At 48.3% G+C, this 13,095-nt stretch overlaps 1 protein-coding gene across 3 annotated transcripts in view; it reads right to left on the bottom strand.

Moving 5' to 3' along the window:
- KIAA0895L (KIAA0895 like) overlaps window positions 1–7,384 on the bottom strand; it is a 45,071-nt gene extending 37,687 nt beyond the window's left edge. Inside the window, exons 1-2 of one of the 3 annotated variants that reach the window (XM_037878150.2) lie at window positions 7,275–7,384; window positions 4,353–4,991 (exon numbers count right to left, since the gene is read on the bottom strand). In XM_037878150.2, the coding sequence (XP_037734078.1) occupies window positions 4,353–4,922 (570 nt within the window). In that variant the 5' untranslated portion in view covers window positions 4,923–4,991; window positions 7,275–7,384. Of the gene's footprint in view, window positions 1–4,352; window positions 6,831–7,274 lie in introns of those variants that run through there. The other 2 variants (XM_037878152.2, XM_037878153.2) reach the window with 2 other exon arrangements.
- Window positions 7,385–13,095: the final 5,711 nt, after the last annotated feature.

Genomic DNA, 13,095 nt, shown 5'->3' on the forward strand with positions numbered 1-13,095 from the left:
AGAGTCTTCCCTGTGATAGTGCTTGGGGTGTGCTATAGACCGCCGGGATCTAATTTGGATATGGATAGAGCCCTCTTTAATGTTTTTAATGAAGTAAATACTAATGGAAACGGCGTGATCATGGGAGACTTTAACTTCCCAGATACAGACCGGAGGACGAGTGCTAGTAATAATAATAGGGCTCAGATTTTCCTAGATGCGATAGCTGATGGACTCCTTCATCAAGTAGTTGCTGAACCGACTAGAGAGGATGCCATTTTACATTTGGTTCTGGTGAGTAGTGAAGACCTCATAGAAGAAATGGTTGTAGGGGACAACCTTGGCTCAAGTGATCATGAGCTAATTCAGTTCAAACTGAACGGAAGGATAAACAAAAATAAATCTGTGATTAGGGTTTTTGAGTTCAAAAGGGCTGACTTTCAAAAATTAAGGAAATTAGTTAGGGAAGTGGATTGGACTGAAGAATTTATGGATCTAAAGGCAGAGGAGGCCTGGGATTACTTTAAGTCAAAGCTGCAGAAGCTATCAGAAGCCTGCATCCCAAGAAAGGGGAAAAACTTCATAGGCAGGAGTTGTAGACCAAGCTGGATGAGCAAGCATCTCAGAGAGGTGATTAAGAAAAAGTAGAAAGCATACAGGGAGTGGAAGATGGGAGGGATCAGCAAAGAAAGCTACCTTATTGAGGTCAGAACATGTAGGGATAAAGTGAGATAGGCTAAAAGTCAAGTAGAGTTGGACCTTGCAAAGGGAATTAAAACCAACTGTAAAAGGTTCTATAGCCATATAAATAAGAAGAAAACAAAGAAAGAAGAAGTGGGACCGCTAAACATTGAGGATGGAGTGGAGGTTAAGGATAATCTAGGCATGGCCCAATATCTAAACAAATACTTTGCCTCAGTCTTTAATAAGGCTAATGAGGATCTTAGGGATAATGGTAGCATGACAAATGGGAATGAGGATATGGAGGTAGATATTACCATATCTGAGGTAGAAGCGAAACTCAAACAGCTTAATGGGACTAAATCGGGGGGCCCAGATAATCTTCATCCAAGAATATTAAAGGAATTGGCACCCAAAGTTGCAAGCCTATTAGGAAGAATTTTTAATGACTCTGTAAACTCAGGGGTTGTACCGTATGACTGGAGAATTGCTAACATAGTTCCTATTTTTAAGAAAGGAAAAAAAAGTGATCTGGGTAACAACTACAGGCCTGTTAGTTTGACATCTGTAGTATGCAAGGTCTTGGAACAAATTTTGAAGGAGAAAGTAGTTAAGGACATTGAGGTCAGTGGTAAATGGGACAAAATACAACATGGTTTTACAAAGGGTAGATTGTGCCAAACCAACCTGATCTCCTTCTTTGAGAAAGTAACAGATTTTTTAGACAAAGGAAACGCAGTGGATCTAATTTACTTAGATTTCAGGAAGGCGTTTGAAACTGTGCCACATGGGGAATTATTAAATTGGAAAAGATGGGGATCAATATGAAAATTGAAAGGTGGATAAGGAATTGGTTAAAAGGGAGACTACAGAGGGTCATACTGAAAGGTGAACTGTCAGGCTGGAGGGAGGTTACCAGTGGAGTTCCTCAGGGATTGGTTTTGGGACCAATCTTATTTCATCTTTTTATTACTCGGCAGAAAAAGTGGGAGTGTGCTAATAAAGTTTGCGGATGATACAAAGGTATTGCCAATTTAGAGAAAGACCGGGATATCATACAGGAGGATTTGGATGACCTTGTAAACTGGAGTAATAGTAATAGGATGAAATTTAATAGTGAGAAGTGTAAGGTCATGCATTTAGGGATTAAAAACAAGAATTTTAGTTATAAGCTGGCGACACGTCAATTAGAAGTAACGGAGGAGGAGAAGGACCTTGGAGTATTGGTTGATCACAGGATGACTATGAACCGCCAATGTGATATGGCCGTGAAAAAAGCTAATGCGGTCTTGAGATGCGTCAAGTGAGGTATTTCCAGTAGAGATAAGGAGGTGTTAGTACCGTTATACAAGGCACTGGTGAGACCTCATTTGGAATACTGTGTGTAGTTCTGGTCTCCCATGATTAAGAAGGATGAATTCAAACTGGAATGGATACAGAGAAGGGCTACTAGGATGATCCGAGGAATGGAAAACCTGTCTTATGAAAGGAGACTCAAGGTGCTTGGCTTGTTTAGCCTAACCAAAAGAAGGTTGAGGGGAGATATGATTGCTCTCTATAAATATATCAGACAGTTAAATACCGAGGGAGAGGAATTATTTCTCAGTACCAATGTGGACACAAGAACAAATGGATATAAACTGGCCATCGGGAAGTTTAGACTTGAAATTAGACGAAGGTTTCTAACCATCAGAGGAGTGAAGTTCTGCAATAGCCTTCCAAGGGAAGCAGTGGGGGCAAAAGACCTATCTGGCTTTAAGATTAAACTTGATAAGTTTATGGAGGAGATGGTATGATGGGATAATATGATTTTGGCAATTAATGGATCTTTAAATATTCATGGTAAATAGGCCCAATAGCCTGTGATGGGATGTTAGATGGGGTGGGATCTGAGTTACTACAGAAAATTCTTTCCTGGGTATCTGGCTGGTGAGTCTTGCCCATATGCTCAGGGTTCAGCTGATCGCCATATTTGGGGTCGGGAGGAAATTTTCCTCCAGGGCAGATTGGCAGAGGCCCTGGGGGTTTTTCGCCTTCCTCTGTAGCATGGGGCAAGGGTCATTTGCTGGAGGATTCTCTGCTCCTTCAAGTCTTTAAACCATGATTTGAGGACTTCAATAGCTCAGACATAGGTGAGAGGTTTATTACAGGAGTGGGTGGGTGAGATTCTGTGGCCTGCATTGTGCAGGAGATCAGACTAGATGATCATAATGGTCCCTTCCGACCTTAATATCTATGAATCTATGAATATGTGCTAACTACTTATGCTAAGCAATCTGTTCCATTTTGCATTTAGCTGGGACGCCTGGAGTACCTTTCAAAGACCTGAAGGAGAGCTCTTTGTAAGCTCCAAAGCTTGTTCTCTCACCAACAGAAGTTGATCCAATAAATATTACCACCTTACCTTCCTTGTCTCTCTAACATCCTGGGACCAACACGGATGGCCACATCTACACTGCCTACTACGAGAGTTTTCAAATTCAAAAAACCTGGCAATTTTGGGGAAGGCTTCAGCTTTCACTTTGGTTATTATTTGTGGTGCACATTGAGGTAGCTTCATCAAAGCACCACAAATTCTAACATAGCCCAGAACTGGCATACCAATTTTCCAGCCTAATCCGACTGCATGTAGATTTTAGAGACGATTCAAAATTCTGCTTTAAACGAGAAACACGCTGCAGTCTTAACTATGGAGGAATTAGCAGTTGCTCCATAAAACATAAGCTCAAAGTCAGAGTTAACGTTGTTCTAGCCACTTTAATTCTGAATTTGAGATTTTGGGCTGATAAAGTTTCAAACCAATGTATCACTTCTTTTTTCCATTTTATTTATTCTAACACACCAACTTTTCACAATCTATAATGTGTGGTAATGACCGCTATGCATTAGTGTACACGAGCACTCTGTGACAAGATAAAGCCCAACAAGCTTGGAGACGGAACAGAAATATCTGAAATATAAAAACGAGGGCATCAGTTATTCCATTCAATAACGCGGGTTTGTTAAGCTATGTGTACACTACGCAGCTTTTAGCAACACAGCTGTGCTGCTAAAGCCGTGCAACTAAAAGGCACGCAGTATAGCAGCTGTTCATCGGGAGGACAAAAAAACGTCCACCCTCAACGAGTGGCATTAGCTTTGTCAGCAGGAGAGCTCTCCCATCAACGAAGTGCTGTTCACACCGACGCTTCTCATTGGCAAAACTTTTGTCTTTTGGGGTGGGGGGGTGGGGGTTAAACACCTCTCACAAAAGTTTTGTCTTTCACTTGCCAGTGTAGACAAAGCCTTAGTATGAGCCCTTCAAATGAAGACATGTTCCAGAAAACCAAACGGTTATTTAACTGTTGCAGTATGTGATAGACTCCTTGATATCAGGAAATTGCTCTGACAGAAGGATATTCCCTCCCCCACCAATGCTGGAGGAGCATTATCCCGGGGTTCCAGCCCTTAGCTTTCCCCTAAGTACAGCCTCTCCCAGGTGTCAAACCAGCCCACCTCCTTGCTAGACGGGGGGAGAGGGTTATCCCCTGGGTATTGATCTAATCTGACCCCTTGCTGTGTGGCGGCTTTAGTCTCAGGGCAAGAAGACAGTCTGGCCTTTTGCTGTAAGGGGGGGTGGGTTTGTGTCTCCATCCCGTCGGGTAATGAGCCAACCTGCCTGTGGGAAGAGTGCTCAAGAGACTGGTTTTTACCTGTGTAATGAACTGGTCTGATGCATCTCTGTATTTCTCCAGCACAGCCACAGGGACAGGCTCCTCATACTCAAACTGTGGGTTGTAAGTATAACAAGATTGGAAGAACTTCTCTCTCTCCTTGTCAACATTCAAGGGCCTCAGGGCCACCAGCAGGCAAGGACTCCTCCTGCAGACGCTGATCTCCTCAGCCTTTGGCCTGGCAATATGAGGCAGGGAAGCTGCACTGCGGATTTGTGCACGCGCCCGGCCACTACTATTCACAGTGCAGGTGCTCTCGCTACGGCGCATCCAGCTGCAGGGGCTTGGGAAGGCAGGGCAGGTTTCTGACAGCCGCCTGACCTCAGGCCTTGCTTCTGAGGCCTTGGAGCACTTGAGCTTGGTAGGCGTTTTGGGCCTTTGGCCCGGGTGGGTAGGGTCTGAATCTGGAGATGGTGAAGGGGAGAGGTAGGAATAGAGTTGCAGCCCATTGTGTTCAGAGAACTTTTTCCTGGTCCTCTCATGCTGGGGGCTGGCGCTCAGGACATTGCGATGCCGCTCATACGACTGTGTCCCCGAGTCCAGCACCATCTTCCTTGGCCAAAATCCTTGTCAAGATTACATCAAACCAGGCCCTCTCCTCTCATCTCCGCCTTGTACCTACAGACAAACACAAAAAGACGCAGAAACTACACAAATAACCTCAAAAGAGAAGTCTCCTAGATACCAGAATGCTGTAACTGGTGACACCATAGTTATGAGGAACAAAATGCCTCTCTTCTTCTAATTTCCCAAGTAGGTTGGCTCCTACCTATATCTGCAGGTAAATTCCCCACATCCAGAAGTTCAGTAACCCCAGATGTGGTGGCGAGCCCAGCCCAGCCACCAACTCTCCAGAAGAGATTAGACCAAAAAGCATCAGGTGATTTACAGCCTCACCTTCATTTTCACACTCAAAATTTTAGCTTTGGATCTAAAGTTTTCTGTGCTTGTTATGTACCAAGAGGTCATTTCCACAGTAACCACAAGTACATGCACAGCTTGTGCACCGATCTAGTTTCTAAATGAACCTCATTAAACTAGTGCAAACCATGTCACTACCCCCACTGAGGGTTTAAGTGTCCACAGAAAGGGTTTGCTGATTTAATTAAATCAGTGCACACGCTGCACGGATACAAACCCTAAGTGTGAGTTACAGGAGCAGAGAAAATGTGCTTTTCCTATGGTTAAAAAAAAACTCAGATTTCAATATAACTAGAGCTAACTTGCCCCTGACAGAGTTCTCAGTGAGGAGCATGGATCTGGTTTGGTTTAAAGGAAAAATTAAGAGTAAAGCAAAAATATAAGGTGCAGAGGTCTGCCTTACTGCAATGTTAAGATTGAGGAGTTAAAACCAAGTCAGGAAGTGCAGAAGTTACTGTTCCCACATTAACAAGAACTGTACAATGGCATGCCATAACATTTTTATATGCAGTGATGTTGTAGCCATGTCAGTCCCAGGATATTAGGAAGACAAGGTGGGTGAGGTAATATCTTTCATGGGACCAACTTCTGCAGGTGAGAGAGAGAAGCTTTGGAGCTTACCCAGACCTGAAGAAGAGCTCTGTGTAAGCTCTGAAGATTGTCTCTCTCACCAACAGAAGTTGATCCAATAAAAGATATTACCTCACCCATCTTGTCTCTCTAATTACATTTTTAGCCAGGCATTCAATTCTGCACGTGTATGCAAACAGGCATTCTCCATGCAACGTTACATCGCACATATGGTGCATGCAAGGTCACGCTATGTGGAGTACACTGTTCTTTTCTACAAAACGGTATCCTCCATGCCCGCTCAGGGGCCGGACACGGTCATCCCACAGGCACAGCTTGTGCTGAGGGCATACCTTGCATATGTGCCACTGGAACTGTGTGCACTGAGAGGGCATTTCCCAGTCTTGTTTTCTTGCACAATGGGTAACTAACATCCCTCACCCAGGGTGAGTGGACACTTGGGGCAGCAAGTCGACTGAGGAACTGCTGCTTCTCTCACCGAATGGTCCTGCTACCACTAATTTTTCTACTTCGCACAGGAAAAGAGTAGCCCAAATCATGTTGGGAAATAGAGCCCGTGCAGCTGCTGAGAGCTGGGCAGTTGATCAGGCAGCTGCTGCTAGAACAGTCTGTGAAGAGGTATGGGAGGGTGGGGTTTTTTGTGGAGATGGCGGCGTGCAAAACGTTAGGGTGAATTACCTAACGACAAAAACAAATTAAATAACTGCTCAGGTCAGGCAGCCCAGCAATCAAAGGCCAGGAAAGGCCAGAATGATGTCAGCCTTAATTATCCCCCCACCCTTATGGTGCAGTTCAAGACTTTATCATCCCCCACATTTACTTTTTAAACCCGTGGTGCAGCCTCCCCTGGGTGCAGGCTGGTCTAATGGGGAGGGGGGGCAGGGGAACCCTGTGAACATGCGGGGAGGGCGGGAGGTTCTGGGGCGCTGCAGGACGGGCACTGGGAGGGGGCAGGGGTGGCGGGAGCGCTGCGGGGCGGGGACAGCGGGGCGCTGGAGGGGGCGCCCCGGGAGGGGGCGGGGACAGCGAGGCGCTGGAGGGGGAGCCCCGGGAGGGGGCGGGGACAGCGAGGCGCTGCGGGGCGGGCCCTGGGCACAAAGGCCTGTCACAGGCTCGCCGGGGGCCGCCCCGAGACAACAGGCCCCGCCCCGCCCCCCAGGCCCGCCCCCGCCTCCCGCCAGGGGGCGCCCCAGCGCGCGGCGCGCGGGCACAGCCGCCCCCCGCCTCATCCCTCGCGCGGAGCCGGCCGCGCCCACCGCGTGGGGGAGGGGCGGGGGCCGCGGCCCGGGTGGGAGCGAGACTCGGTCCGGCCCCGGGTCACGGCCCGGCCCGGCCCGGCCTCACCACCCCCGCCCCGCCCCGCCCCCAGCCGAGCCCCGCGTCTCTCACCCCGGGCAGGCCTCGCGCAGCCCGCAGCCGTCCTACATTCCGGCCCCGCTCCCCGCCTCCAGCCAATGGCGGGCCGACCTCGAATGGAGACCCAATCGGAGCGTCCCAGGGGGACATCGCCCCGCCCCTCTTTCCCATTGGCCAGGCACAGGCGCGAGGCTCTCCGTCCTGGCGGGGCCGCGCCAGGGGCTCGCCCTGCGGAGGGGGGCTCGGGCGCGCGCCCCTGCCCCTTGCTTCGGTGTGCGCGCGCCTGTCCCAGGGACCTCCTGAGGGGAGGTGCGGCAGCCCCCTCCCAGAGACTCTGCCTGGGCCTATATGGATCCTATAGGCTCTTTGCACCCTGGAGACCCAACCCACCCTAGCCCCTAAATAAGCACCCTATAGATAACATGCAGTCGCCCTATAGACTATATGATAACACTCTTTCCATCCCACCAGTGTGTCGGCAGGATATTAAACAGCGGCTACTAAAGTTAGATAGTCTTAAATTGCAAGTCTGGATAATTTGTATCCAAGAGTTTTAAAAGAGCTGGCTGAGGTACTAACTGCACCACTCATGTTGCTTTCCAATAAGTCTTGGAAAACCAGGGAAGTTCCAACAAACTGGAAGAAAGCTAATGCTGTGCCAATATTTCAAGAGAGTAAATGGGATGACCAGGGTAATTATAGGCCTGTTAGTCTGACATTGATCCTGGGCAATATAATGGAGCAGCTGATACAGGACTGGATTTCACCCCTCCCCCCTTGCTTGCAACACAAAGGAAAGGCTATGAAGCTCAAGACAACTTTCTTCTGTAGCTAGACACCTGAATCTGAGTGGGGCAGAATGGGCAGAATCTGAGTGGGGCATAATTGCCCCATAGAAAGGTAAAGCAGCAGGAAGGCCGTTGCTGGTAATGGACACATGGTCACAGTGTGGTTATGGCCATGGTGGGTTCTCTTAACCAAGAGACCCTGAATCACAGCCCACCCAGGGGTGGGGAGGACTCTGTTCTGCGGTGAGGGCAACATGTTAACCCCCAAATGGGAAATGGGTTCCTTGCATGCACACAGCCTGGGGTTGGAACACAACTCCAGGGGGGGCCTGCCAATGTGGGGAGCACCCTGCATCACCAGAGCCACAGAGATATGGCTGGATTAAGACCTACCTCTCAGAGGGACAAAACTACACTGACCCCCCCTCCCAAATGCTCAAGGGGTCACTTCCTACCCCAGGCAAGGGATAAGATAAGAACACCCCAGAGTGCAGCCACGATGGCTGACACATGCAGGAATGTGGGTTTACTGACCTCCTCGCTCCCTGGCAGATGAAGGCACACAGGCAGTGGCAGGACTCCATCCCAGTTTCAAACCCAATGGCTTTGGGGTAGCAAAAGGATGCGGGGCAGCATGAAAACTCCCCATGTGCCCCCTGCTGGTGCCATCTAACAGACCAGACCTAAGGGAGGATGTGAAACTGCTCTGGATTGTGTATTGGAAGTTTGATTGATTAGAAACTGTGCTGTAGGAATCATGAAAGTGCCTGGTAGGGCAGCTACCAAGAGATCGGAAATACAGCGTTGATTTTGTCATGAGTCTCATGGTAATTATTGTTTTCCTTAAAGCCCCAGCTCCTGGAGCCAAGTGGAGATGTGATGATTTCAGCCTTCCTTCTTAAAGAAAAAGTAAGTTTCTAGCCCTCATGGCTGTGGAGAAAGCTTCCAAATGTGACCCCAGTGCACCCTAAAGGCTCAAAAAGCAGAAGGCCAATAAAAAGAACACCCCATCTATAATTTTTAAAGCCAACCTCGTGATTTCTGAACATTTGGCAATACTGGAAATAGGCTGTGGCATCTATGAATAATGTTTGTGTGTTCAAACTTCCCCAGCTCACTGGTCAAAGTGACCCTGCTCAGTTCAGTCTTGAAGGGGGAAGAGATATGATAAAGTGGGAATTTTCTGTAATATTTGTATAAATACGATGAGTGCCTCAGTTTCCCTCTGTATGTGCATTGCTACCCAGCAGGTGTAAAATGGCTAACACTGCTGTTGGAACAGCACAGGAGGTGTGAGTGTCACCTCGCTGTCTCTGGAATGAAGAGTGTCATTGAAGAACTGGCTCAATTTGACCCAAATCAAGAGAGGCTCCAACAAGACAGAGAGACGCCCCAAGGACTGAATGATCAACACCTAACACAGGAAACCCAGCAGGTGGGACTTGGGAAATGAGCTGGAGAGAAGGGTGTCAGAAGGCTGGAATTGGGGTGGCCGTTTTGGAGGGATTCGGGAACAAGGACAGAGACTACCACCAGAGATGAGTCATCTCTGGCTGGCCATCATGGCTTAGGGTGGACCATGGGTGGCATCAGGGTGGACCAGGGCTTAACTTCTGCCTCTCTGAGCTAATCCCAGTGCGTTCAGATTCTGTAGCCAGGTGACCAGTCGATGGTACCGTGGTTTGGAGAGGCTGCCTGTGTCACTGTGAATACTCACTGAGAGCACTGCGCCCTGACAGGGGACAGCACAGACCTCCCGCAGGAGTCTGGCTGGGCTGGATTCGGTGCAGGGAGCCACAAAGAGAGACGGGGTCACTGGTGCCGACTGCCCTGTCTCAGAGTCTTTGAGGTCACAGGCTTGCCCCAGTGGAACGGTGTGAGACCTTGGGGCCAGGCCCACTACAGGGGCACCCCCAGGAGACTGGTTAAAGGCTGGGGCACAGACCAGACCCTGGAACCGCATGACAGGGTAGGCTAAGGAGATTGGCTGAAGCTAGAAAATCAATTTTCTGCTACCCTGTAAGAAGGGGCTTGCATGTGAAGAGTGGAAGACCCCCCCCAGCCTAGAAGAAAGCCCCTAAGGTGTTGATGCTGGACCTTAAAACCCACAATGTTCGGAGTGGGTGAGGGGAAGAGTCACAGCTGCACAGGGAGTTCTGGGCAGGAGAGAGAAAGAGATGGGCAGGCTCATAGCAGTGGGAGCCCAGTTTAGCTGCGGGACCATGAAGGTCAGAGCACGCTGACCTGTGGGGGGAGCCGAGGCTCCATGGTTTGGAAGACAGGCCTTGCATTGCAGGAGAAGGACCCTGGATGCCAGAGGACTCTGACCCCAGCTCAAAGAATGCTCGGGAATGGTGAGGCAGGGAACAAGTGGGCTTCAGCCCACGAAAGCTTATGCCCAAATAAATTTGTTAGCCTGTAAGGTGCCACAAGGACCCCTCATTGTTTTTGCTGAGACAGACTAACACGGCTACCGCTCTGAAACCTGTCACCATGCAAGGCACTGAATTTAGCCATATGAAGTGGAAATTCATCAACTTCATGAAAAAACTTGTGCAGATACAGGCAGACATCATCTTCCTTTCCAAGTGCAAACAGATGGACATCGTACCAAAACGACTGAAGGTAAAAAATCCATTACAGTCTACGTACCACACAGACTATGATGAGAGATTGTGCCCCACACGCTCAAAGAAACTGCGGAACCACCTGATCAACATCCTATACAGCAAACGGGAAGATCAGGAATGAGCTCTCAAAACTGGAGACTCTTATAAAAAACCAACCTTCCACACAAACTTTCTCATGGCTGGACTTTACAAAAACTAGACAAGCCATTTACAACACACACTTTGCTTCTCTACAGAGGAAAAAGGACACTAAACTATCTAAACTCCTACATGCCACAAGGGGCCACAACAGTGGTTCCCTTAACTCACTCAACAATATTGTTAATCTATCCAGCTATAACCTTAGCCCGGCAGAAGAGTCTGTCCTATCTCAGGGCCTCTCCTTCTGCCCCACCACCCCCATGAACATGATACAGTTCTGAGGTGACCCAGAATCCTACTTTCGATGTCGCCTCCTGAAGGTTGAAACAACAGACTGGACTTCTACATAACGTGCTTCCGCCGACGTGCACAGGCTGAAATTGTGGAAAAGCAGCATCACTTGCCCCATAACCTCAGCCATGCAGAACATAATGCCATCCACAGCCTTAGAAACAACTCTGACATCATAATCAAAAAGGCTGACAAAGGGGGTGCTGAATAGGTCAGAATATGAACAAGAGGCTGCTAGGCAACTCTCTGATACTACATTCTACAAGCCATTACCCTCTGATCCCACTGAGGGCTACCAAAAGAAACTGCCCCATCTGCTCAAAAAACTCCCTGAAGAAGCACAGGAACAAATCTACACAGACGTACACCCCTAGAGACCCGACCAGGAGTATTCTATCTGCTACCCAAGATCCATAAACCTGGAAATCCTGGATGCCCCATCATCTCAGGCATTGGAACCCTGACAGCAGGGTTGTCTGGCTATGTAGACTTCCTCCTCAGGCCCTACGCTACCAGCACTCCCAGCTATCTTCGAGACACCACTGACTTCCTGAGGAAACTACAATCCATCGGTGATCTTCCTGAAAACACCATCCTGGCCACTATGGATGTAGAAGGCCTCTACACCAACATTCCACACAAAGATGGACTACAAGCTGTCAGGAACAGTATCCCCGATAATGTCACGGCAAACCTGGTGACTGACCTTTGTGACTTTTGTGACTTTGTCCTCACCCACAACTATTTCACATTTGGGGACAATGTCTACCTTCAAGTCAGCGGCACTGCTATGGGTACCCGCATGGCCCCACAATATGCCAACATTTTTATGGCTGACTTAGAACAACGCTTCTTTAGCTCTCGTCCCCTAACGCCCCTACTCTACCTGCGCTATATTGATGACATATTCATCATCTGGACCCATGGAAAAGAAGCCCTTGAGAAATTCCTCCAGGATTTCAACAATTTCCACCCCATCATCAACCTCAGCCTAGACCAGTCCACACAAGAGATCCATTTCCTGGACACTACTGTGCTAATAAGCGATGGTCACATAAACACCACCCTATACCAGAAACCTACTGACCGCTATACTTACCTACATGCCTCCAGCTTTCATCCACACTACATCACACGATCCATTGTCTACAGTCAAGCTCTAAGATACAACCGCATTTGCTCCAATCCCTCAGACAGAGACAAACACCTACAAGATCTCTATCAAGCTTCCTTAAAACTACAATAGCCACCTGGTGAAGTGAAGAAACAGATTGACAGAGCCAGAAGGGTACCCAGAAGTCACCTACTACAGGACAGCCCAACAAAGAAAGTAACCGAACGCTACTAGCCGTCACCTACAGCCCCCAACTAAAACCTCTCCAGTGCATCATCAAGGATCTACAACCTATCCTGAAGGATGATCCCTCACTCTCACAGACTTTGGGAGACAGGCCAGTCCTCACTTACAGACAGTCCCCAACCTGAAGCAAATACTCACCAGCAACTAGATACCACACAACAAAAACACTAACCCAGGAACCAATCCCGCGTTGCCAACTCTGTCCGCATATCTATTCAATGGACACCACAATAGGACATAACCACATCAGCCACACCATCAGGGGCTCATTCACCTGCACATCTACCAATGTGATACATGCCATCATGTGCCAGCAATGCCCCCCCGTCATGTACATTGGCCAAACCGGACAGTCTCTACGCAAAAGAATAAATGGACACAAATCAGACATCAAGAACTATAACATTCAAAAACCAGTAGCAGAACACTTCATTCTCCCTGGGCACTGAATAACAGACTTAAAAGTGGCAATTCTTCAACAAAAAAACTTCAAAAACAGACTCCAACAAGAAACTGCAGAACTGAAATTAATTTGCAAACTGGACACCATCAAATTAGGCCTGAATAAAGACTGGGAGTGGATGGGTCATTACAAAAACTAATTTCCCCCTGCTGATACTCACACCTTCTTGTCAACTGTTTGA

This window comes from Chelonia mydas, chromosome 12 (assembly GCF_015237465.2).
Source record: "Chelonia mydas isolate rCheMyd1 chromosome 12, rCheMyd1.pri.v2, whole genome shotgun sequence".
Lineage (NCBI taxonomy): Eukaryota > Metazoa > Chordata > Testudines > Cheloniidae > Chelonia > Chelonia mydas.